At 43.8% G+C, this 27,314-nt stretch overlaps 1 protein-coding gene across 1 annotated transcript; it reads left to right on the forward strand.

Moving 5' to 3' along the window:
* On the forward strand, window positions 1–27,101 carry specc1la (sperm antigen with calponin homology and coiled-coil domains 1-like a). The gene is made up of 16 exons (XM_085787741.1): window positions 1–199; window positions 8,290–8,446; window positions 8,729–8,867; window positions 9,608–11,259; window positions 12,682–12,889; window positions 13,129–13,202; window positions 14,172–14,347; window positions 15,018–15,181; window positions 15,492–15,631; window positions 16,985–17,075; window positions 17,651–17,743; window positions 18,480–18,639; window positions 19,901–20,003; window positions 23,277–23,393; window positions 24,152–24,211; window positions 26,228–27,101. The coding sequence occupies exons 2-16, from the start codon at window positions 8,327–8,329 to the stop codon at window positions 26,315–26,317; spliced, it is 3,387 nt and encodes a 1,128-aa protein (XP_085643867.1). The 5' UTR covers window positions 1–199; window positions 8,290–8,326; the 3' UTR covers window positions 26,318–27,101.
* Window positions 27,102–27,314: the final 213 nt, after the last annotated feature.

A 27,314-nucleotide genomic window follows, 5' to 3' on the forward strand; every position in this document is an offset into this window, starting at 1 on the left:
TGATGCTGAGGTGATGCAACCAGAGGAGGGGGCAGAGGATCATCCGGCTGCTGCCAACAGAAAGGAGCTGACACCCGACACCGATGCTGCCTGCTGCCGACTCTCATTTTGCGGGATTATCGAGCTGTTATCGACTGCAAATGGACTTTAATCGGACTTTGACTGGTCTCTCTAAGACGGCACATTAGCAGAACCTCAGGTATGGATGTTTTTACCACGTTACGGCCACAGCGCTGCCTCTTCGCCGGCTAAGCTAACAGTGTTAGCCTAACGGTAGCATTAGCCACCTACAGCTCCGGTGTGTCCCACTGACAGCTGAGGGAGACACACACACACCGAGAACAACACACACACACACACCTGGGCTAACCTGTGTTAACCCGAGTTAGGTTAACTGTGCAGACTATCGGTGTGTTGGTTTAGTTTAGTCTGAACAGTGTGATAATTTGTTGTTTTAACCCTCAAACCAGATTGTAACTCAGCTGTCAAGCTGGTAAAAGTCACCGGGACCTGCACTGTGAAATATTTCAAAATAAGGCTTTGCAGTGTATTGACATGAAGCACTAGTGTACTTCAGCATTTACTGAGTGTTTTTATAACACTATCTATCTATACAGCGACTGTGACTGAGCTGAGATTGTTTTCCTCTATAATGGCAGTTTTTAACTACGGCGATGTTTTTTCTACTGTATCATTTAATCTCTCTTCTGAGCAATAGTTTTTAATTATGCAGTACATGTGGACAGACCTTCATACTGGTTGTCTGCTATGTATCTATCTATAAATAAGTGTATATGAATGTGTATAAATAAGAATATGAAGGTAACTTTGGTTGGACTTCAGTGAGTTTGGCTGTAAAGGCTTTTGAAGCTGAGAACAGCCTACGGGTCCCTTATAGCTTTAAATACAATACAAACATTGTATGGTATCGGACTTAATATACAACATTTTCATCAAAACTTGATGTTTATTGGAGGTTTGATTTAATAATTGTACTAGTTTACGTGGTTTTCTTTAATGAAGGGCGGCGCTTACGTGTCTAGTTGGGTGCTTTTGTTTTGAAAGCGCGTGTCCAAACAGGAAGTGAAATGACTGAAATTCCCTGCGTGCCTGACCTCAAAGCTAACTAGCTATTTGGGTTATCTCCTTGTTTTAAAGTTTCCATTTGTCCCCCAGTACAATAGTATCGTAGTCCCTGACCCCACAGAGGGCAGTAGTTGTCATAACCGGGGGAGGTCTGGTTGATAAAGCACGTGCTGCTGCTTTATCTGAATGACACTGGTGTGGCTAACGTTAGCCGTGTGGCTGCTAATGTAGAGTAGCCAAGAACAATGTACATTTACCATTCCCACGGGAAGAGTCAACAGTGGAGGGAGGGTGACAGTCATCACTTCATGTGGTCTGTACTGCCACTGCAGAGCTCCTATCTCTCTGTGTGTGTGTGTGTGTGTGGTGTGTGTGTGTGTGTGTGTGTGTGTGTGTGTGTGTGTGTGTGTGTGTGTGTGTGTGTGTGTGTGTGTGTGTGTGTGTGTGTGTGTGTGTGTGTGTGTGTGCGTGTGTGTGTGCGTTCATTCTCCCTCTCTAGTTGATCTAATATCTTCTTTAACCAGAGGTGACCACAGATGTTCCCCAGCTTTCCTGGAATAGCTTGGAAACAGCAGTATTTCACAGCCCACTCTCTTTCACTCCACGTCCAGGAGATATGACTTATGAGATCCTCCTCCTCGGCTTCGTCTGCTCCTGTGCTGTGCTTTTAGAGAAAAATATTTTTGAGGAAAAGCTGCTCCTCGGTCCTGGAAACTTTGCCCCCAGGTGACACGGAACAGGGGGAAAAACAGCAGCGTGTCCCGATCACAGGTTTTTCCACACACAGTCATACTATGGGTCAATACAGTCTTCACTTCAGCATATCAATGGTATCTTATATGATGGTAAAGAGGTCAGTGTTATAGCAGCATTGATATCACAATATTTCCTGGTATCTTTTATCTGAAGGCGGTATCATTTAAAATGGTTTTATAAATTGTCTTTTGGGTTTGTGTTTTTAATAGTGAGGCATATTTTGGAAAAGTCAATTCAAAGGTTGACAGTGTCTGCTCTGTCTCGGCAGTCTGGTGCCTGCTTGTCCTTGTGCACACACAGTCCCCCTTGTAGAGTTTACTCTTTTTTCTTTTCTTTTTTTTTACTGGAGACGCCACCACAGGAAGCTGATGTTATGGCAAGGAAGTGCCTCCCCGCAGTTAAAGCATGAATAAGGAAGGAGAGCAGGGAAGGGGTATTTATGAGTTAGTGGACCACCACCACCACCACCCCCACCTCCTCCTCTTCCTCGGCTGTTTCTTCTTCGTCCCCCTCCGTCTCAGTGGCATGCTTTTGTTCAGCTGTCTCCCGAGGAACACTACACACACTTGTTCCTTCGGTCGGTCCTGGATCAGATCCACTGCATTCATTAACACTGAAATCAAATACTGCGGCTCCATTTAATTTGAATCGGGACAAGTGTTATTAGCTCCCAGCCTAGTGCAGCGGCGTGCAGTCGGCAGCACAAAACCTCTTCTAAGTCGATGTTGTCATTTAACACATCAAACACAAATAGTTGTTTATAACCTACATCTCTTTGCATTGGCCTACTGAGAGAAAGTGATTGTCTTTAATGGGCAAAATGACTCCTTAGATTGCCTAATTTAAAGGGATAGTTCAACATTTTGGCAAATTGGCCCATTGCCATAACCCCTATAGTCATAGCAGTAGGTTTGTTACCTTTAATTGTAGGTTCAAGCTATTTTTAGAACGGCGGAGCAGAGCTGCGAGCTGCTCAGAGCTACGCTACGGAGGCTAATGGGATTTCTTGGTTTTTGTCTCATCAAGCTCATCAAATACACAATCCAACAACTCCACAACGCTCTGGTGGACAAGTTGTGACCTGCACATTCACCACGCTATGAGATAATAAGGGAACGTTACCACACAGAGTTGTTTTAGAGGGAAATACAGAGACTGCTTGCTGAAAAACTGCTCCCGACGGGAACACGCATCAGTGGTTTTGCATGAATTTACCTTGAAAACAACTCTGTCTCGTAACGTTCCGTGGCGTGGTGAATGTGCAGGTCACAACTTGTCAACGAGAGCGTTTTCGAGTTGTTAGATTGTGTATTTGATGAGTTTGATGAGGGAAACCAAGAAATCCCATTAGCCTCCGTAGTGCAGCTCTGAGCAACTCTGCTCCGCCGTTCTAAAAATAGCTTGCACCGACAATTAAAGATAACGAACCTACTCCTAAAACTATAGGGATTATGGCAATGGGCCAATTTGCCAAAATGTTGAACTATCCCTTTAACACAATACTGTCCTCTTGGTCACTTGTATATTATTAAGTCCAACTATCATCTTTGCTTTTCAGCAGATTTATGTAGCTGGCAACGAATCTGATGACACTGTCAGAGAAACCTGATGGACTGTGAGTGTGACCGTTCCCTCCCCGTGCTGTTCATCACAGATCTTGGCTTTATGAATGAAGATGAATACATCACAGTGTCATGAGCAGAACAGGCAGACCAGCGACGTGGAGTCACTGGGAGAGTAGTTTTTCTATGTCACACAAACAGCATTGTTTTTGACTGTGTGATTCATCACAGATGTCGGGGTAAACTACCAGCGGAGCAGCTCGTTTCCATGACCTTTTTTTTTTTTTTTTCAAACTGAACCAGCTCAGAGTTGACAGGCCGGTGTGTCTGTAGATTAAAGGGGCTCGGAGATGATCCGCGGCCTCACAAAGCTTTGTTTTGTGGTGGGTCGTGTGTAGACCTTCATCCTGAAGCGCGCGCTGCTCTGCAGAGCGGGAGAGCGAAAGAAAAGGCAGCTGACTCTGCCCCATTTAGCTGCTCTGTCGCTCCCCCAGCCTGCACTCCCATGTTTATTCAGATCCAGTGAAAAGGCTTTGCGCCGTAGCTCGCAGCTCTCGGCGTCAGACATCTGCTTTGACACACGTTCAGCTATTCAGAAAACTGGCCGGCTGTTGAGAGCACATGTCAGCGCTGGGAGAAAACGCCCTGCACGGCTGAAACATATGTGTTATAGATGAACGGATTCATATCGACATTCAGATACTGACCACAGGCAGCACATAGTTGTGATAAGAGGTCATGTAGAAACTGGGTCCGGATGTGCTACATATCAGAGTATGACATCATAAGGACGAGCTATAAAGATTAGACGACTGTACTGTACAATTTTCTGAATACAGTAGATTGTCATTATTAGTTAATCTGCTTTATAGCATCAGTAAATAGTAGAAAATGCTGATGTCACCAAACTGATGGTTTGTCTGGAGAAAAAATCAGCCAACAAATCTGGTGATTGAGAAGTTAAACATGGACGACATTCACTAGAGCAAAGGACTAATTATTATCACACTAGCTGATGATTAACTCGCTGACTAATCGATTTATTAACGACATTTTTCAGCTTCGTGTGATGTGAGTGCTGACTGGAACACAACAACAAAAGTTTTCCACACTACAGTTATTTATAGCTCCAGCAGCTCACAAACAGCCTCAGGCAGCCGGTCAGATAACTGTACAGATGAAAACATGTGTCCTCCTTTAAGTACGAGGTTAGCTGGATATTAAAAAAACTCACCTTTTCAGTTTAGTTTAGTGTAATTTGATTTGTGTGGCACCGAATTACAACCTAGATTATCTCAAGGCAGTTTACAAGGTGAGGTCAAATCCCTTCCAGTAAGCCAGCAGTCTGATTTCCCACAAGTTTTCGAAATACACTGTTGCCCATAAAGCTGGAATACATTTTTTTTTTTTACCTTTTCTCATGAAATGTGATTTATTCTTGATAGATAAAGTGTATAAAGTGATATATCAAAACTGGTAACTGGGCCTCAGTATGTGATCATTGCACCTGGTCAAAGATGATGACCGATGTCTATAAATTAGGGCTGGGCCAAAAAAATCGATTTTTATATTAATCGCGTTTTTTTTCTGGCGAAATTTAATTTTTTTTTTTTTATTCTTTTTTGGGGGGGACGACCAATCTTTATTCTACAATGTCATGTATTCTGTGCCATTACACTCGACAAAGTCAAACCGGCCTGTTGTGTTCTTTTGTTCACGGATATCTATGTGAACAAACAAACACAACAGACAAACTGATGTGATGTGTGTATTGTTTTTTGTAAATATGACTTATGATGTATTGTCAAGTGTTTGGTTCAACCTGCTCTTGTTTAAGGACAGAAAATCACAATAATTGAAATATAAAATCGCAATACTTGTTTAATCAGAATCGCAATTTAAAGCAGAAGTAAGTGGTCCGGTCGTTTTGGCTAATGCTGCGTTCCAGGCAGGCTTTTGAAATCGTAAATTACAGCTTCAAGTCACGACTTACGACTTTGTAGCATTTCAGGCAACCCACTCGTGTTTTTCCGACCTGTTTTACCGGTGAAAGTCACTATAACGGCCACTCGTAACTTCCGACCGGTGAACTCGTACCAGATCGAACTGGTACCACTTCACGGTCGGAAAAATACGAGTTTCCTTGAACGCACCATAACAGTCCTCGTCCCTACGTCGTCACATTCACGGCGGCCCTTGGCTGCACACACAGCCCTGCATGCCGTTCTCTCTCCTCATTGGATAAAATCTGTAGGATACGATAAATGTTTTCTCCTGGGCTCAGAGCAGAGCAGAGTGACTGACAGACCCGTGTTTCAGTCCAAACACTCTATGTAAGTGATTGCTGTCGGAAGATATAACTATTTAAGACTTATATTAACACAAATATATCACTTACTTCTGCTTTAAATCAAATCGGGACCCAAAAATCGTTAGAGAATTGAATCGGCACAGAAGCATATCGGCCCAGCCCTACTATAAATGGAAGTAAAACGAGGAATGTGTCTGAAAACAGAATTATTCCAACTTTATAGGCAACAGTGTATATCGGAAAAACATAAAAAACTAGCAAAGCGCACCTACTGGATGAAAGACGCAGAAACTCAGTCCATCCAGAGTGTTATGAGAGCTGAGTGTGTCCTACAGGACAGTAAATACATCATATACCTCTGCACCACAGGAGCCACAGAGCTGCAGAGTCCAACCAGCTGACACACATTAGTTGTTATTTCCTCCATATGTCGTTGTTTGTGTGCAGCTCTTTGTAAACCTACACAGAACAGTGTGTATGGTCTGATGGCATTTGACATGTGTGTGTGGTTTTTTTTATTTTACAGTTTAGCAACCGTGTTATAGAGACCCTCAACTTGTGTGTGTGTGTGTGTGTGTGTGGGGGGGGGGGGTTCACCCCACATTTTTATCTGTAAATGTAATCAGACTCCTCCTAAACCTTAGAGCAGTGTGTGTTTTGTGTGGCTGGGTTGTATGAAGGAGGCGTAGCTCCGACCTCAGCATCTACGTCAGCGGAGGCAAAGGTTAATCGGACAGAAATAACAAGCCCAAATGAATCCAGCCTTGACGGTGGGAAAAAAAAAAAAAAGAAAAAGAAAAAAAAAGCATCACATGTGTGCGTGGAGGAGAGGATTTGGTGCAGGATGACAGATTTAAAGTAACACCTGTGTCAAGGAAACACAGCTGGGATCAGGAACGTATTTGTTTTCTAATGAGGAGCAGTTGCGGCCGAGCGGCAGGTTAGTTTGGATTCTCTCTGGATGTGATGTGCAGGGAGAAAGTAAAGTATGTGGCTCAGATCAGATGTGCAACTATTGTGTGCAGATAACCCCCCACCACCACCACCACCTCCCCCCCACCCCCCCTCATCTCCGGCTGTATCAGATTTTAATTGTTGATTCATGGTGTGTATTTATTTATCCAAGACTCTAGGAACGGTTTCAGTCAGTGCATTGTCTAAACACTTTGGCTCCCACTCCGACGCGCCACACGGCGCTCTATTTAAAGTCTGATTTTCCCAGTGATACACCTGATTATATTTATTTCTCATTTCCAAACAACAAAACCCTTTTCTCAGGAAAACAACGCAGCACTGACTCAGAGACAGATTGTAGCTGAGCTTCCTGTGTTTAATAAATCACTTCAGCTCACTTTTTCCCCTTACGGGAACTCGGAGACATCCAAGTCTTTGCTAAAGTACTTTACTCTTTTGTCTCCAGCTGTGTCCCAAACCACTTTTCTTTTTTTTCTTCTTGCTATCGTGGCATCAAGTCATGAACAATACTGAATAACGCCTCTTGTGTTTTTATACAAGGTTTAGTCTTTCGGTTGCAGCCAGTTTCAACACCTTCTCCCCTGCCAGATTAACATAGTTTATTGGCATCATGACGCCGGCATAGTTGTAGAATATTCTGGTATCATGTGTTACTCATTTTGAATCATCATAACCCACCGATGAATTCAAGAATTTGACCTCATTAAATAGTTATTAGAAATCATTTCAGGTTGTTTAAACAGCAAGAGTGATTGTGAAGTGCCTGTGAATACAACTTAGGCAGACATGATGGCATTAAAGGATTTGTTGCCAGTGCGGGATGAGATGCAGCGCATCGGAGCGGCTGGCCGGTAACAGACTAACGGACTCGCATATTTTTGCCTCCCAAAATATGACGGACGGTTTGAACTCTCCCTTTGATGTGTGAGGGTATCTGCTTTTTCCTTTTTTGGGCTCAGCTGCTCCTGGTGCACATGGCTGGAAAAACCAAACCCTTAGTTGGTCGTCTGAGGTGAAAACTGTGAGACCCGGTCCTCCCGCTGATGAATGTGTACAGATTGCAGCAACCCACCCACACTGATCGAACCCAAGTGTCCATCAGGGTCGTCATTGCTGCAGTGGAGCTCTAAAGCCGTGAGGTCGATCACAAACACACGAGAGCCATCTAGTGGAGACACGTGGAAGCCTCTGGTTCGAGTGTTTATCTTGCATTCCTGTGTCTGGGGTGGTCCTGCAGCTGTCCTAACAGCTACCACACAGAACTGCAGCGAAGACTAAATGATTTAAGCTGCAAGTGTCAAAGTATCATAAAGGAAATGTGAATAAACAGAAGCATTAACTACAACTTCCACATAAATTAATTATAGTAGAGATCAGGAGCAAAGGTTGAATTATCCACTGGTGTCCAGAGACCATGGTGACTGAACCTCAGCCTAAAAAATCACAGAGACAGAGGAGGTTTCTCGGAGCGCTGGGCTGCTCGGTGTGGTCTCGGGGAGCAGAGTCTGTGGAAAGAATTCCTCTTCCATGGAAAACTGGAGCTATCGCTCTGCTCGCTGACATACGTTACCTTTCTCCTCCCCTCCTTTTTGTGCACAGATTGAGCTGTAAATGTATCGGCGTCAGGGAGCTCAGCATGAAGAAGTCGGTGCGGCCAGCGGCGAGTAAGGCGAGCGGAGACCGAGGGAAGGCCGAGGCCGGCGGCGGCACCGGGAAGCCAACAGCCAAGTCCGGCACCACAGCGCCCCTGTCTAAGGTAAACACCACTCACCTGACCAGTCAGCAGCTGATGATGTGGCTGTTCTGTAGTTTATATAGTTTTCATTTTATGTTAAATACTGTAGTTTTTTATTTTTATTTCAGTTTACTAAATGATCTTTTCACTGCCAGTCTTAGTATTCATTAACTATACTGTATAACCACAGTGTGGACATACTGACTGGCTGAGTGTATAACTACATGAACGTAGTGGAGAGAGACCTGGCTGATGCATGTTGCTGTTCTGCTTTCTGACTCTGTTGTGTGTTTGTGCTTTCAGGTGAAAAGCAATGATGATCTGTTAGCAGCCATGGCCGGAGGAAATCCCACATCGGGCAGCGCTGTCGCCAAGTCCAAGAGGACCGCCTCCATCGGGACCAATGCTAACAACCTAGACAGCAAGCCAAAGACAACATCAGGTATAGCTACAGTCTCCAAATCCCTAGATTATAATTTCATGATTTACTGCAAGTTATTAAAGGGATAGTTCAACATTTTGGCAAACTGGCCCATTGCCATAATCCCTATAGTCATAGCAGTAGGTTCGTTACATTTAATTGTCGATGCAAGCTATTTTCAGAACAGCGGAGCAGAGTCGCAAGCTGCTCAGAGCTACGCTACAGAGGCTCATGGGATTTCTTGGTTTCCCTCATCTAACTCATCAAACACACAATCCAACAACTCCACAACGCTCTGGTGGACAAGTTGTGACCTGCACATTCACCACGCTATGAGATAACAAGGGAACGTTATGTGACGGAGTTGTTTTCGAGGCAAATGCAGAGACTGCTTGCTGAAAAACTGCCCCCGAGGGAAACGCGCATTAGCGGTTTTGCATGAATTTACCTAAAACAACTCTGTCTCGTAACATTTCGTTATTATCTCATAGCGTGGTGAATGTGCAGGTCACAACTTGTCCACCAGAGTGTTTTGGAGTTGTTGGATTGTGTATTTGATCAGTGAAATGAGGGAAACCAAGAAATCCCATTAGCCTCTGTAGCGTAGCTCTCAGCAGCTGGCGGCTCTGCTCCGCCGTTCTAAAAAAAACCTGCACCGACATTAAAGATAACAAACCTACTGCTATGACTATAGGGATTATGGCAATGGGCGCATTTTCCAAAATGTTGAACTATCTCTTTAACGCTCCCTCTCCCACCAGGTACTACGTCCAAGCGTACGACATCCTCCACTTCTAAGGAGCCAAACTCGACACGAGACCGCCTCCGGACGTCCAGGACATCAGCCACTAAGAAGCAGTCGGTGTCGGGGACTGTGACGGGCGATGCGGCCTCGGGGAAGCGCTCTCGCAGCCAGATCCCGACGGAGTCCGAGGGCCGCATGAGCAAGTCCAAGTCCGACGGCCAGATCAGCGATAAGGTGGCTTTGGAGGTGAAAGTAAAAGACTTGTTGGGTTTGGCTAAAAGCAAAGACGTGGAGATCCTGCACCTGCGCAGCGAGCTGAGGGACATGAGGGCCCAGCTCGGTCTGGGAGGGAAAGAAGAAGAGCCGCCGCCGCCGCAGGAGGAGGAGGAGGTCGGGGAGGAAGAGAAGCCCCAGGTTTCAGCCATCACAGCGGCCGACGTGGAGTCCACTCTGATCCTCCTCCAGGAGCAGAACCAGGCCATCAGGGAGGAGCTCAACCTGCTGAAGAGCGAGAACCGCATGCTGAAGGACCGGCTCAACGCGCTGGGCTTCTCTCTGGAGCAGCGGCTGGACGGCTCCGACAAGCTCTTCAACTACGCCTCCCTCAGCCCGGACCACCTGGCGGCCTGCAGCGTGCAGAGCGACGGCGGGGGCACGGGCACGCTGACCTCCTCGGTGGAGGGCTCGGCCCCGGGCTCCCTGGAAGACCTGCTCACCGGACACGCGCACGGGGGCTCGGCCGACAACCTGGACAGCGAGTCCAGCGAGGTCTACCAGGCCGTCACCTCCAGCGACGACGCCCTGGACGCCCCCTCCGGAGCGTCCTCGTCCTCCGAGTCGGAGTGCGCGCCCAGCAGCAGGGACCGCTCGCGGAGGGGCAGCAGCGGCAACGCCAGCGAGGTGTCGGTGGCCTGCCTGACGGAGCGCATCCACCAGATGGAGGAGAACCAGCACAGCACGGCCGAGGAGCTGCAGGCCACGCTGCAGGAGCTGGCCGACCTGCAGCAGATCACGCAGGAGCTGAACGGAGAGAACGAGCGGCTCGGGGAGGAGAAGGTCATCCTCATGGACTCGCTGTGCCAGCAGAGCGACAAGCTGGAGCTCTACGGCCGCCAGATCGAGTACCTGCGCTCCCTGCTGGACGAGCACCACCTGTCCTACGTGCTGGAGGAGGACATCAAGAGCGGACGCTACATGGAGCTGGAGCAGCGGTACGGCGACCTGGCGGACAACGCCCGCTTCGAGAGGGAGCAGCTGCTGGGCGTGCAGCAGCACCTGTCCAACACGCTGAAGATGGCCGAGCAGGACAACGCCGAAGCCCAGGAGATGATCGGGGCGCTGAAGGAGAGGAACCACCAGATGGAGCGCATCATGGACTCGGAGAGACAGGACCGCTCGGCCATGGCGGCGGCGCTGGAGGAGTACAAGGCGGCGGTGAGCAGCGACCAGGCGGAGCTGAGCCGCTGCCGGGCGCAGCTGGACCAGGAGAGGCAGAGGGTGGCCGAGCTGTACTCGCTCCACACGGCGGGGGACAAGAACGACATCTGCCAGCTGCTGGAGGGGGCGCGGCTGGGGAAGGAGGAGGCCGAGGCCAAGGCGGCCAAGATGCAGAAGGAGGTGGAGCAGGCCCACGGAGAGCTCAACAGGATGCAGGAGACCTTCGCTAAGGTCAGTTCACACCTGAGGCCTGGAGAGATCACATGTGAAATTAGAGCACATTACTTTTAAAAAGTAATTATCTTTCTCTCAAAATTATCTTTATTGAATTTTCCTTGGATGCATTTATATCAACTGTCATGGCACACAGGATTTAATCCAATGTGTAGGTTACATTTATTGTCTGATCTTCCTTCATGGTGCACAGTGTCAGTCCTCCTGTGAAACTTTTAGCTACTAAATATGACTGAAGGCAGTGGAAGTTTGCACATGTCGGCACGCCCTATGAGTTGACGATATAAGGAGCTAATAAAAAAATATACAGTATATATAAATAACTGATAGTATTAGTTCTTGTTATAGGTTAATGGTTAAACGGTTAACCATGTGCATCCCTAAAATAAACCAGGATAAACCAGGATTTAATCCAGTACGTCCATAAAATAGGTGAGTACAAAAGTAATAATAATACCAAGATTATATAGAATCAAAAAATACCAAAACAATGCAAGTAGAATATAATATGAAAAATAACAATATATGAGAAAAACTGAAAATTTGTTTTAAATGAAACCGAAATAGAAGAAAAAAATGGAAATAGGATAGGAAGGGATGTACTTTTAAAAAGTAATTAGTTATAGTTACTAGTTACCTTCCTCAAAAAGTAACTGAGTAAGTAACTGAATTACTACATTATAAAAGTAACTAATTACCAGGAAAAGTAACTATTGTGTTACTTTTTTATAAAATGCTCAAATAATATATGTCCAATTACTTGGACTCGCCCCCCCTAACCTCCCGTTTATCTGAACTAACCAACTCACTCAGTATTCCTCCGCACTGGCGGGCTCCGCGATGTTACTGATGGTTAGTTCCAGATAAACAGCTTTTTTCCGAGTAGTTGATAACGTAAATAACATACACGTAAAAATCGTACACTTTAAATGTAAATAATGTACGCTTTACACTTAAAAAACGTACACTTTAACGGGTGTATTATTTTGTGACAGGACTTCTTGAGTCAAGTGACGGCACATTTTATTGTCAGTAATAGTAATGGCGTTGTAACGGGGGAAACAGTAACTTTTTTGATCACTCATTACTGAAAAAAGTAGCGCCGTTATTTTATAATGCGGTTATTTTATAACACTGTTATTCCCATCACTGTCTGTCACAGAGACAGTGTCGAGGTTAAACATAGATAGATGTTTAACCTGAATTCAATTTAGGATGTAGGAGTTTTCTGGGCCACTGATCTGTGCCAGGTTACTCAGAGTCGAAGCTCCTTGTGTGTACCTCACCATCATACACACACACACACCTCCGTCCTATTACAGTGTGACACTGCCGAGGCTTTGTTGTACATTAGCGGGCTAATCACCTCATTGCTTGTTAATAATTAAATGAAGGACGCTCCTCATCCTGTGTGTGCAGCTGGACAGGGAGTACAGGGCCTTCCAGGAGCAGGTGCAGCAGCAGATGTCGGAGCAGGAGCGCACGCTGGAGAAGCAGCGCGTCGACCTGCAGGAGAAGGAGACGGAGATCGCCGACATGAAGGAAACCATCTTTGAGCTGGAGGACGAGGTGGAGCAGCACCGAGCGCTCAAGCTCCACGACAACCTCATCATCACGGACCTGGAGAGTAAGAAGCAGCACCGACCTCAGAGCTCGCTCAGAGCACAGATCCTGTTTGTGTGAAATCTAAACCAACATCCTGACGTTTGTATTACGCTCAAAAAAAAAAAAGAAAAAAGTTTTAATCTCCTGCCATCAAACGTCTGTCAGACTTCCTCCGCTCAGACGTCTGTGGTGTTTAAGTGTTGAGTTGACTCTGTGGCCTGTTGGCGCCATCATTAACAGCCTGTATGTTCTTCCCCTCAGACTCTGTGAAGAAGCTGCAGGACCAGAAGCACGACATGGAGAGAGAGATTAAAATCCTCCACCGCAGACTGAGGGTGAGCTGCTGCACCAAATAACTTAGCAAATTACAGTAGAATGCAAGAGAAAAAAAGAGACAGACAGTGAGGTGAACTGCAGCAACTTTTATCTTAAACGGGTAGTTCAATATTTTGGCAAATTGGCCCATTGCCATAATCCCTATAGTTTTAGGAGCAGATTTGTTACCTTTAATTGTCGGTGCAAGTTATTTTTAGAACGGCAGAGCAGAGTCGTGAGCTGCTCAGAGCTACGCTACAGAGGCTAATGGGATTTCTTGGTTTCCCTCATCAAACTCATCAAATACACAATCCAACAACTCCAAAACGCTCTGGTGGACAAGTTGTGACCTGCACATTCACCACGCTATGAGATAATAACAGAACGTTATGAGACTTTGTTGTTTTCGAGGCAAATGCAGAGACTGCTTGCTGAAAAACTGCCCCCGACGGGTTCTGCATCAGCAGTTTTGCATGAATTTACCACTTCATCTCGTAACGTTGTGTTATTATCTCATAGCGTGGTGAATGTGCAGGTCACAACTTGTCCACGAGAGCGTTTTGGAGTTGTTGGATTGTGTATTTGATGAGTTTAATGAAGGAAACCAAGAAATCCCATTAGCCTCCGTAGTGTAGCTCTGAGCAGTTCACGGCTCTGCTCCGCCGTTCTAAAAATAGCTTGCAATTAAAGGTAACAAACCTACTCCTAAAACTATAGGGATTATGGCAATGGGCCAATTTGACAAAATGTTGAACTATCCCTTTAAATGGTACATTCATCTGATAATTATCATTAATCTTTGCACTTACACAACAGTTTTCATTCACTGTCGCTGCTCCCATCAGCTCAGTCTCAGGCCCCGAGTGACCGAAACGATTCATCAATACTGCTTCAATGATCTAGTTCATCATTTAGCCTAAATATATTTCAGCTCTCTGCTGATGTCTCATCGTGTGTGTGTGCGTGTCTCTCTGTGTCTGTGTTTACAGGAGGAGTCAATGGAGTGGCGTCAGTTCCAGGCCGATCTGCAGACGGCTGTTGTCATTGCTAATGACATCAAGTCGGAAGCCCAGGAGGAGATCGGAGACTTGCGGCGCCGGCTGCAGGAAGCGCAGGAGAAGAACGAGAAGCTGAGCAAAGAGCTGGACGAGGTCAAGAGCCGCAAGTAAGAGAGAGAGAGAGACGTGTGGAGCGGCTCGGTCGCACTGTCATCATCTGTCTGCTGTTTCCAAACAAAACCGAGGGGCATGTAGCTGCTTATTTGATCACGGAGCAGGACGGTCATGAGGGGATTCACCCCCGTTCCTCTTTCACAGGGCAGAAATGACCATCACAGACCCAAAGAGAAAATCACAGCTAATACATTATTAATTGTGATTTGATTATATGTATTAAGTATGTACTTGCCCCAACCAAACCATAGGGTCGAGTAAGGTTATTATAGTTTTGACATTTTAGTGATTTAGTTTTAGTGAGTTTAACAAGTGATCAAACAGTTTCAGTTTAGTTAATATTTCGTTTTAGTCTTAGTTTTTCAGGTATTAGGAGGAAAGCTTTGATTCATAGAAGCTTAAAAGGAAAATGAATGCATGACACCAAATATGGTTTAACCAAGTCCTTGAATTTAAGTCTTTAACCTTCACCCAGAGCTAAATCAAGAGTAAAATTAAATGGTCTGCGTTCGAGAGAGAAAATTAAATGACAACAAAATGAATACTGTTGTTTTTTATTTTTCTTTCAGTTTACTGAATTATTTTTTCTCTGTTAGTCTTAGTTTTGATGAACTGTAATAACCACAGTGTGGACGTACTGACTGGAGGCTGTGTGTTTCCCAGGCAGGACGAGGAGAGAGGCCGAGTGTATAACTACATGAACGCAGTGGAGAGAGACCTGGCCGCTCTCAGACAGGGGATGGGTCTGAGCCGCCGGTCCTCCACCTCCTCTGAGCCGTCGCCCACTGTCAAGACACTCATCAAGAGCTTCGACAGCGCCTCCCAAGGTGCCGCGCAACACGCCACACAATGAGAAGACATCAGTCCTGCATCATTGATTTCTCAAGTTGAACAAAGTTTGAGATTGTAATAATATAAAAAAAAAAGGATAGAGGGTGATGGATGGAGTGTTTGAGAGAGTGGACAAACTAAACCACATTCATGTGCCAGTGCTAATCTGTATCCTGTTTATTTTTCAGTTCTTGTTTATTCTTAGCTCAGAAATGGTTCACACACATTTTATAGACAAGTTTCCTGATGCAGGAGCTGAACAGAGCCACATGTGACTATAACTGTCCCTTCTCCGTGTCATCTCAGGTCCACCTACCAACGGTGCCGCCGCTGTGGCCCCGGTGGCCCCGACGACCCCGTCGGCCCCGGCTACACCGCTGCCACGCACCCCCCTCAGCCCCAGTCCCATGAAGACGCCTCCAGCTGCTGCTGTTTCACCCATACAGGTAGAGGAGGGAAGACTCTCTGTTGACAACATTTTTCGTCCTTAATTATGAACTTCATTGTACATTATGTGGAAAGGAGTCTTTTCTCTTCTTTAATTTAATTTAATTTATTAAGTTATTTATCAGGGACATTGCTCAATACATACATTGTGCCAGATTTTGCTCTACACTAATTTCCTTCTGCAGTCCCTGGGCACAGACAACGGTAAACAACATGAGAGCAAAAAACATATAAAAACAGTTACATCCATATATATTATCATTATAATCCAAAATTTGAGATTCCATACATACATTAGTTAAAATACATACACTACAAGTTCATATCCTACCATACATTTCATTGCCTCTTACACATTCACAATCATACATGCACACAGGCCAGGCGCACACATCTACACCCACGCCCACACACACACTCACTGCCACATTATAAATCGAAAGGGATAGTTCAACATTTTGGCAAATTGGCCCATTGCCATAATCCCTATAGTTTCAGGAGTAGGTTCGAGGTAAATTCATGCAAAACTGCTGATGCACTTTCCCGTCTGGGGCAGCAGTTTCTGCATTTGCCTCTAAAACAACTCTGTCTTGTAATGTTCTGTTATTATCTCATAGCGTGGTGAATGTGCAGCTCACAACTTGTCCACCAGAGCGTTTTGGAGTTGTTGGATTGTGTATTTGATGAGTTTGATGAGGGAAATCAAGAAATCCCATTAGCCTCCGTAGTGTAGCTCTGAGCAGCTCACAGCTCTGCTCTGCCGTTCTAAAAATAGCTTGCACCGACAATTAAAGGTAACGAACCTACTGCTAAAACTTTATGGATTATGGCAATGGGCCAATTTGCCATAATGTTGAACTATCCCTTTAATATAATGGGTGCAGATATTATAATAAACAAGCCTTTCAGTTGTTCTGCTGAGAGCTGCTCTCTCTCAAAATGTGTTCATCTAAACCACTGTTTATGACAGACACATTATGCACAGATATTAGATGCTGTTTTTATTATAAGTGCAAATGAGTACAGCTTCAAATCTGAGGATGTCCACACTGAGGTGATTTGTTTCACACCTTGCTGGTTTGTTAACCCGCAGGGAGGCAGGCGAGATGTAAATGAGTAAAATGATTCATCAGTTATCTGAGCTTTTTTAATTATTTGTTTATTTATTCATCTGAAGAAGCAGGAAGTAGACGCTTTCACAAATAAAAAAAACTTCAGAATCACTGGATTAAGACAGACAAAATCACATCTTCCAAAAACTTTCAAGAAAGGTCACATGTTTTGAGTTGTGTTTCTCTTCTCACCAAGACTGTTGAGTATAATTTGTATTGTTTTTTTTCTGACTGTTTCAGAGACACTCCATCAGTGGGTCGATGTCGGCACCCAAGCCGCTCTCCTCACTGAGTGACAAGAGGCCCAGCTACACAGACATCACAATGCCAGGTGAGGCAGCCGCTGGTTCAATGCTCTCCATCTATTGACTTTACAATGTCTCTAGAAAAAGGCAGAACACTGTCCTCTTAATTATGGGCAACACACAGGATGAGGCAGACTCTGCTGCACTTCTATCACAGTAAACAATCCCAGTGGTCGATGGGATGGACCGTCCCCTCTCTCATGAGAAATAAAGGCCGAGTGCTTCCCCAGGGCCTGTACTTGGGAGTTAGCAGGTACTCTGTGCTGACTCAGTTTTCTCAGTTCATCGAAACACTAGAGAGGAAGATAAGAGGGAAATGACGAGCCACAATGAGCTACAGCGTTTCCCCTCAGTTCATTCTCACCAGTAATGAGTTCAAGTGTCTCATGTGAACGTGCAGACTTGGCTACAGCCTCCAGAGTTCAGTTTATGTTTCTCTGATTTATAGTTTTCATGCTGAGCGGGTTTGGCCTCGTGTGTTGGTATTCCCTGAACTCAGATGGGGGCTGGAATGTGGCTCTTCCCTGACCCTGCTGCGTCTCATGTCAGAGGAAGACCTTATAGAAACACTCAGACTTGTATGTACGTGATGTGTCCGCAGCCGAGCACCTTCTCAGAGGACCCTCGTCCAGCCGGCCCCAGTCTGTCCTCCAGAGGGTGACCAACACCATGGACTCCACCAAGGCCATCTCAGGTTAGAGACGCAAACCGGAGCGGTAAACGACGACTCAATCTCGTGTAAAGGGATAATAGCATTTTTTTTAAAGTGCGGTTGTATGATCTACAAATAGCCCCTAAGTACTTTAATTGCAGTAGAAGACTCTCTGCACTCCTCCCGTTAGCAACGCCAGCCCATAGCCCTGGACAGAGATTTACAACATACAGTGTTGTGAACGGACACAAAGAAACGGCCTATTTTTGTGGCCTAAAAGAGGTTTTACCTGAAAAAAAAAAACACAGTTCCATTGTTCGCTATAATATAATTTTTTCCAGCCCTTCAAAGTGCAGGAAAAACACAGTTTTTATTTGGAGCTAACCAACTGCTGATCAGCGGGCGCTAACCCTGGGCGGAGGGATACGTGAGTTGGTTAGGTCCAAATAAAAACTGTGTTTTTCCTGCACTTTGAAGGGCTGGAAAAAATTATATTACAGCGAACAATGGAACTGTGTTTTTTTTACGTAAAACCTCTTTTAGGCCGTGAAAATAGGCCGTTTCTTTGGGTCCATTCACAACACTGTATGTTGTAAATCTCTGGGCAGGGCTATTATGGGCTGGCGTTGCTAATGGGAGGAGTGTAGAGAGTCTTCTACTGCAATTAAAGTACTTAGGGGCTATTTGTAGATCATACAACCCCACTTTTAAAAAATGCTACTATCCCTTTAAGTGACAAAATAAACCGTCTATAATCATCTCCCCCTGTCCCGAGCAGTGTCCCGCAGGAGCAGCGAGGAGATAAAGAGGGACATGTCGGCTGCAGACGGGGCGTCCTCGTCCTCCCTGATGGCCATGAGTGCAGCGTCCTCTCCTCTCTCCCTGTCCTCCTCCTCCCCCACCGCCTCCATCACCCCCACAGCGCGCAGCCGCCTCAGGTACGTCCTCCTACAGCTCTGCCTCACCTCTACCTAAGTAGTGGCTTGTCTTATTCACCTGCAGTGATGGCAATAATGACGTAATAAAATAACGTCGTTATTTCAGTGGCGAGTAATCAAAATAGTTACTGTTTCCCCCGTTTGTAGGTCTGACAGTTACTGACAATAAAATGCGCCACACATCACAAAAGATACGCCCGTTAAAGTGTACGTTATATACACATTTTTTTTCAGTCCATCCAACTAGTCGGAAAAAACTAAAACTCTGGAACTAACCAACTTTTTTTTTTTATTATTAATTATTCATTTATTTTTACTTACTTATTTAGAGCCTTGGTTCCCAACCTAGGGTCCAGGCCCCCCTCATGGGGGCGTCAGGGATTTCAGGGGGTCCACAGAGCTTTGTCTGTTCTGAGGTTGTGAAGTTATCAAAATTATATTTGTACATTTGCACAATACATATTTGCACAATACACCCAATTAGATAATCAAAATAATGTATAAACAAAGACAATAGGAACAGAAACCTACAACCGACCTACTTATAGGGACATTATAACAATTTTGACACAACAAAGGAAAATGGACAGAAAGATAAAAATGAAATAAAATAAAACAAAATAAGATATAACGAGATAGAATAAAATGAATCAAATGAATAATTCAGAATGGATTCAAAATGTATGCGGGGCTCCGTATTGAGGGGGGGGGACTGTTTTCAACTGGTTAGTTCCAGAAAACGGGGGCAGGGGGAGGATGAGTCCAAGTACTTTGACATTTGAGCATTTAAAAAAAGTAGTAACACAATAGTTACTTTCCCTGGTAATTGATTACTTTTATAATATGGTAATTCAGTTATTAACTTTATGACTTTATTTACAGGATAGCCCCTTGAGATGTGCATCTCATTAACTCAGTTCCCTTTTGGAGAAAGTAACTAGTAACTGTAACTAATTACTTTGTAAAAGTAACGCGCCCAGCACTGTTCACCGTCGTCCTGCCCACGCTGTCTGTGTAACGACAGTGTGATGCTGTGATGTCACTGTCGTTGTGATTGATTGGCTGAGGAAACATACGGCCCAGTGATGTCAGCTCTCCCTCTCACTGGGCACACAGGCTCTTCCATGTAATGTGTTTACCTCTCTGACACAGTAAATCTTCCTAATCTGTGGTGTTTGCTGACATGTCTCCTGTGTGTGTGTGTGTGTGTGTGTGTGTGTGTGTGTGTGTGTGTGTGTGTGTGTGTGTGTGTGTGTTGCAGAGAGGAGAGGAAGGACCCATTGTCAGCTCTGGCCAGAGAGTACGGAGGCTCCAAGAGAAATGCTTTGCTCAAGTGGTGTCAGAAGAAGACCGAGGGCTACCAGGTAGGTTCACCTCCAGTCACTGGAGTCAAAGTAGCTGCAGGTCTTCTCTAGTGGCTGCTGTAGAAATTGAAAATAACAAATGAAGTTAAACACACCAAAAATTAGTTTGTAGATCTGCGCTTTATTGTGAAGAGTCAAAACCACAGGTTTGAAAATGAACAGAATCTGGAGGTGTGAAGTCAGAGAGAAGCGAACCCATCCTTAACACATAATGGTTGAGTTGCATTCTGGGTAATGCTGGCACATGGGAGGGAAAGCATTGAAAAAAAAGCAAAATGATTGGTCATAAAAGTGCAATACTAAAACAATTGAATACACCTTCCACACAGCTCTACGACAGTCACACATCAGGGTATCCGCGGGGTCGTGAAAAGTATTAAAAGGTGATAAATCAAATTTGGGAAAATTAAGACCCTTAAAAAGTATTAAAAAGTCTTTTCACGACTTTATAAAGTCTTAAATATTGAAGGTATTTTTTCTGAATTAGCTGTCCAAGAGTTTGAGTTGTAAATAACATTGTGGAAGTGTGTGAATTTATTTGTTTTATTAAAAAACAAAGATGAACCAGTTCATGAAAAAGAAAAGAAGATTGTGGTTTTTGTTTTTTTGAGAGTTGAGCAATGTTTTTTTTTTGATAAACTTTGCCTTTGATTTATTATCCCAGCCTTTTTTGAATTCTGTTGTATCATAGCAGTCTCTAGTCTTTATCACAAACGAAAACTGTTACGTTAAAAGTGTCATTGATGTAAATGGTTACAGCTTGAAGCGGCGGTGAGGTATTAAAAAAAGTTGAGAAGGTCTTGAAAAAGTCTTAAAAAGGTTTTAGAATTAACTTCAAGATTCCTGTATAAACCCTTAGCCAATCATACTGTATCTGTCTCTGGGGTCAATCCAGGTCCATTCATCCCAAATTAAAAACATTTCCCAGATCATGTCGTGGATTTGATCTAAATCTTTTATAACTCTCCTCCAAACCCTGTTTTAGTTTCTCATCAAGCACCTGTTTTTTCACTGTTGTGGACTGAACACCCAGGCACAATAAATAGTTATTAAAAAATAAGAAAGGAAGAAATATGTTTTACCCAAAAGATAAAATCGTTCATCTTTAAAAGGTAGCATCTCCTTAACTGCACTTTCATAGTGTCGATATGATTTCTTTCATATCTTGTAGAAAGAAAAAACATATATAGAACGTATACTGTATATCGTCCTATTTGGGCCTTTAAATTTTCTTCTCCATTTAAGTAAAATAAACTCAAAACACAACGCTGGAAAAGATGAATCTTCAAGTAGAGTTGTCTTTAACTCAGAGGTAATACCGTGTTGAAATAAAACAACTTAAGGACACAAAATAACTGTTTTTTAACTATTCAAACCAGCACAAAACAACACAAAAATGTAGTATGGTTATTGTTGACTTGATCTTTAAGGGTGGCATAACTTTCTTTTCATTGGTCTTGTTCTTTTCAACCTTTTATGTCATTTTCTTATTTTCTTACCACAACAATCTCCTGCAAAACATTGAGTGCTAAATATAACTTTAGAGCTTTAAATCACTCATTAAGATCATTTATTTGATTATTTTTCTAAGTTAAGAGAGGTTATTTTTTTTAACTTCCTGAAAATGTAAATTTGTGATTTAAGTTCCTGAAAAATGGCAGAATTTTCTTACTTATTAGTATAGCAGTAGTAGTTTATTATTTCATAGGTAGGTGTTTGGTGTTTGTGCTGTGGTGACGTACAGGTTCTCCGTCTCTGTGCGACGCTTATTTAGCCCGGTTCAGGTTCAGTTATAGTTTGGTTCGTTGCAGACCATACAAGGTCAGCTCAGTATGTGCACCGTGGGCTGCAGTAGTCTCAGAATAGGAAAGCCGCTCCAATTATTTAGCAATTTACCAACTGTGGCATCATGTGCTGCGTCAGATCATCCTCCCCTCAGCCTCAGTAGTTCTTCATCTGACCTATGAACTCCCAGGCAACTGGGTGTTGGATGATCCTGTCACACGTTTGACAGAAAAAAGACTCAGTCTAATTAGAAATGGTGACGGTCACTTACAGTAGATGATACATTTTAAAAAAAGGCTGGTCCTTCATGTCAGGATGAATTGGCCTTTTTTAAATATGGAAATTCTCATGTGTATTTTGTGGCTCATGGCCAGTTCCCGTCAGCAGCAGCAAGATGACTCGCTGTTTTGTGAAGGCGAAGATATCTAAAGAAAACAGCATCTGCAGAGCTAGAAAAACAGTCGGGACAGTCAGGCAGCACTATTTTCTCTTCTATCGGTTTAGGAGTTTCATGACAGAATTATTAAGCACATTTCAAAGAATGAAAATATATATATATAATACATGTTTTAAATATTAGTGCTGCTTCCAAAAATGTGGAGGCAGCTGACTCAATGAGCACTCTGCCTGTATGAAACTAAAGATCGGCACAAATGGAATAACACTTTTGCAGACAAACTGTGGTACACAAATTTTATCAAAAATGAGGTCGGATTTCATGAAAATCTCTCCTACATCAGGGTGTGTTTCTGTCTGTAGCCGCTCTGCTTCCTGCCGAGTGCGATGCTGCTGTTGATACACATGCACGCTGACGGTCGACTCAGATCCCAGATCGTCTGTCTAAACACCAGCAGAGACAATTAACGTCTGACCGCTGACCTAGAACCGAGTTAAATGACAATCAGCAGGTTCGTCAAGAGCCATGCGCCATATCGAAGTGATGTTTACCCCTTTTAACTGATGGAGGTTGTGGTTGCCATGGGAGCTAAGGTCTTCTCCAGGAAGTGGGCTCCATTTAACACATCCTGTGACTCTACCTACCTGACGAAAACACCAGCTCTTCTCTGAATCATTGAGCACAGTCTAGATTATAGTTGTGACAGCGAGGAGATGTGAACATCTAGTCACATATAACCTCTGGCCGTTTGCAGCACCTGTAAATCTTTGACTTTAGAGGCCGGCTGACAGGTGATGGGGGACTGGATGATGAATGTTGACACTGCAGCTCTTTGAGCTTAAATCATTTTAAATATCTCTAGGAGAAGAATTTATTGTGACTATAACATTGTTGAAGGTGATGTTGAAAGCCTGTGTGACACACAGAGGCAGTGACATTCACGACCTGGGTTCAAATGTTGTTCCCTCTTCAGATCAGATAAGAAGCAAAAAATAGATTGTAAATAGATTTTTTTTTTCTGTCCCAGACAGTAAATTGTTCTGTTGGATTCAATCAAAGTGAAACTGGATGGTCACTGCCGTGTTTTTCAGAACATCGACATCACGAACTTCAGCAGCAGCTGGAACGACGGCCTGGCCTTCTGCGCCGTGCTCCACACCTACCTGCCCGCACACATCCCCTACCAGGAGCTGACCAGCCAGGAGAAGGCAAGTGGAGAGCAGAGGAGGAGCGACGCCCAGACTGTCCACACTTTATCCCCTCTGTCTGTTACTGTTAAAGGGATAGTTCACCCAAAATTCAAATTTCACTCATTATCTACTCACCCTCATGTCAACTAAGAGCTGTGAGTCCTCCGTGCCTTCTCTGAGTTAAGGGGGGTCCGCGCAGCAGTATTTGTCCATATAATGGTTGTGAATGGTGCTCACTTTTCTTCGTCCAAAAAGACACACCAAAAAACATCCAAATACCTCCATACTGCTCGTCTGTAATGTCCTTCTTGTATTGAAGCCCCGACATGAGAAATTGTTCCGAAAAAAATTAAATAAGTCTATATTTTTTAGCTTTTGTACCAGAAGCTCCCAGTGTCTCAGTTCACTGCTCTTCCTGATTTGCTCTGACCGGCGGAACAATTTCTCATGTCGGGGCTTCAATACAAGAGGGACATTACAGACGAGCACTATGGAGGTATTTGGATGTCTTTTTGTTGTGTCTTTTTGGACGAAGAAAAGTGGTATCCATTCACAACCATTATATGGACAAATACTGCTGTGCGGACCCCCCCCCCCGTAACTCAGAGAAGGCACGGAGGACTCTGAAAATTCTCACAGCTCTTAGTTAACATGAGGGTGAGTAGATAATGAGTGAAATTTGAATTTTGGGTGAACTATCCCTTTAACACTGTTTCATTGACTTTTTTTTTAAGATTCATAAATCTCATTAACCTTCTCCTACTTCTTTTCCTCAGAGGAGAAATTTCACCTTAGCTTTCCAGGCTGCAGAGAGTGTGGGCATCAAATGCACTTTGGTAGGTCTCATATCATTATTCATTTTGATTTGATATAGTTGTAAAAACAAGAAATATATAAACTATCATATTTTAAAGGAGACATATTATGCCCCTTTTCCACAAATTAAAATAGTTCCCAGGTGTCTTAAAGACATGTCTGTGACATACTTTGGTCAAAATACCCCAAGGATCAAACATCACAGCTCTTTTCATCCTCTCAAAACAGCCCTGTTCAGAGCGGCTGGTTTCAGTGCCTGTCCCTTTAAATGCAAATGAACCACTGCTTGCCCCGCCCCTTCTACCGGTCTCAGGTAGGGGTGGGATTATGGAAATTCAAAAGCTATTTACGTCACTGGAAGACATCTGAGAAAACAGCTCATAAAACCACATGGATTTCAACCTAGGGAGCCTGAAAATTACAGATTTTTTTGTCAATTCTCACATTTTTGGTGGCTGGAAGGCAAGACAAACACCCAAATAGTTAAAGAGCCTTAGTGATATTTCCATAATACGTCCCCTTTAAAATATCAACATCATATGTACTCACACAGGAAGGCGTAGGCCGGTGTATCTGTCCCCTTTAAGCCGGTGCATATTCTCATTTGCCCAGGTCATAGTATTTCAAAGGAGGTTAAATCGAAAGCAACTGGACAAATAACTAAGTCCAGTTGCTTTCGATTTAACCTCCTTTGAAAAAGAAAAAAAAAAAAATCTGTCCCCTTTGTTATTTTTTTAATTGTAGACACATTATTCTGTCCCAGTATTTTCTGATAAGCCCTCATGATTCATGATGTGAATTAAAGTTCAACTCCTGATATTAATCATTCAAGGGTCATTCCAGGGTGACTTGCAGTTTTGTCAGCTGCAGGTCTTCTGTTTTTAGTCTTGTTGTGTCTTCTTTAGGTCATTATTAGTTCAATGATGTGATGCAACCCAGTGTCAAGTAGTGTAACCGATATTCTTTCATAAAGATCTGACTAACAACGGGAGAATAAAACCTGGACTCAGATGTGGAATAAATGTAATTCACTTTTGCAAGTAAACACTTTATAAAAGTTTCTTGACAAATTTTACATAATTTGTCACTTTATTTAGAAAAAAAGGATATATCCTGCTCAGTGTTGCCAAGATGTATTCAAATGTAAATATAGAAATACAGCTGGAAAATCTATTTCAATGTTTTCAGAAGGAAGTTTTTTTTATATATAAATACACTTAAATCCACTATACGGCACAAAATATTTAATATTTGTTATTCTTTTGTGTTTACATTATTTGACATTTTCAGAGTTATTACTGTATGTCTTACTTTTGTTAAAAAAAGGTTTAAATGTAATTTCAAATTATATAAAACTTTACATTTTGACAAATCTGATGCTTTTAAAACTTTTAATTCATTTGATCGGCAAAAGTACATACAATGAGAATTAACAACCACTTACCCCCCCCCAGTCCTACATAATCTTGTTACAGATCAGTAAGAGTGAGAAATAATACACATACCGTAGGCAGATAATAACTTTTAACTAATTATTACTCTTTTTAAAATTATAATTAAAAACACCACACACAATTTTAAATAACAGTATTCTATAATTTCACTTTATCGAATATAAATTGAGTTCAAATAAAATGCAGCATATAAAAATATCTGGGCTAGCGCATCTTGATTGAGGGGTCGCCCGAAATTTGTGATGTCAAAACGAGGTCACGAGCCAAAAAAGGTTGGGAACCAACCGCTGGTCTATGAGTTGAAATGACGCAGAGAGGGAAATGACATATGGTGAGAAGTTAATTGTCAGAGGTGAGCATTTCATTTGTCCTGTAGTGTCTCTTAACTAATCATACAGCCCCAAACAGAATCACATTTTTCAGGTGTTCCCCTCAGATTATATTTAATTTTCTCCAGGTCTAAGTACAGCATGAGGTCCTTAGGCTTTTAAAACAATAATAAATAAATAAAAATCTGAATTTCTCATCTTGCCAACTCACGTGAAACAATATTCAGTTATTTTTCCTCTGTCTGTGCTGCAGGACATCAATGAGATGGTGCACACGGAGCGGCCGGACTGGCAGAGCGTCATGACGTACGTCACGGCCATCTACAAGTACTTTGAGACCTGACTCCGCCGCCTCCCCCGCCCTGCTCCTGCAGCGCAGCCAGTGCCACGCCAGCCCTCCTGAGCTCTCAGCAACCTTCAGCACCACAGTCAACTGTTATACCTCACTGTACCCCCCCCTCGCTCCCTCCCCCCACAGCAAACAGCCAGTCACGCTGCATGCCGGTTCTCAGTATTACCCAACACTAAAGGCAGAGCAGAGCCTCACTGGACTCAGCCGCTCCCCCCACCTCCTCAGCGCAGCACAGGAGGGGCTTTCTGTAGAATAAGGGCTCGCCTGTACGTACGTCTGCTGTTACACCAGCGGGTCACGAGACTCTGGTGACAACATGGAGAACTGTCCAGTCATGTAAATCTGTAGATCATCTTTGCCTTCAGGTCGTACCTCGAAGGAGCAGCATGGAAAAGAAACCAAGTGTGAGTGCCTTCTGCCCGGCTGCTCCTCACTTCACCTCCTCCTCCCCGTCTGTTCAAGGAGAATTCTTCAAGTCTTCGCTACGTCACAAGAGGATTTTTCATTTCATTGAATAATCACAATGTTTTTCTTCTTTTTTTTTTTTGTCGACGGAGAATATTTTGTAGAAATGACGGGCTCCTGCAGAACAACACGCCAAAAGTTAGCAATGTCGGAGTTAGCCTTTTTTTTTTGTTTTTGCACCAAGTCTTCCAGACGTCACAGTGCGACGCCGATGCCTCTTCTTTTGATGGATAAAGTGCCTGTGTGAGTGTTGATGCAGGGCAGCAGGAGGAGGAGAGCTCCTTCTGGGGGCCAAACCTCCACAGAGACCAGAGTGAGGATGAACACGGAGGAGTCGTTGCCAAATCAAATAACGTTTCGGAGCCTTTCGGTCACTTGTTTTTGGTCATCGGGAGTCAGACGCCACATCAGCGTCTCCTCATGAGCGACATTGAGTTTCAAGCACAGAGATATGCTACATGCTACATGCTACATGTACAACAGCCACACACTGATGGTATTTCACTAATAGATTAATGAAGGT

Source organism: Trachurus japonicus, chromosome 9 (genome assembly GCF_045865225.1).
Source record: "Trachurus japonicus isolate A0001 chromosome 9, Traja_1.0".
Classification (NCBI taxonomy): domain Eukaryota; kingdom Metazoa; phylum Chordata; class Actinopteri; order Carangiformes; family Carangidae; genus Trachurus; species Trachurus japonicus.

Excerpts from the sequence above, each read along its gene's own strand:
- specc1la (XM_085787741.1), top strand. The coding sequence starts at position 8,327 with ATGAAGAAGTCGGTGCGGCCAGCGGCGAGTAAGGCGAGCGGAGACCGA. Across the intron at positions 17,076-17,650 it reads CACAGACATCACAATGCCAG|CCGAGCACCTTCTCAGAGGA; the intron begins GTGAGGCAGCCG and ends ATGTGTCCGCAG. Across the intron at positions 17,744-18,479 it reads CTCCACCAAGGCCATCTCAG|TGTCCCGCAGGAGCAGCGAG; the intron begins GTTAGAGACGCA and ends TGTCCCGAGCAG.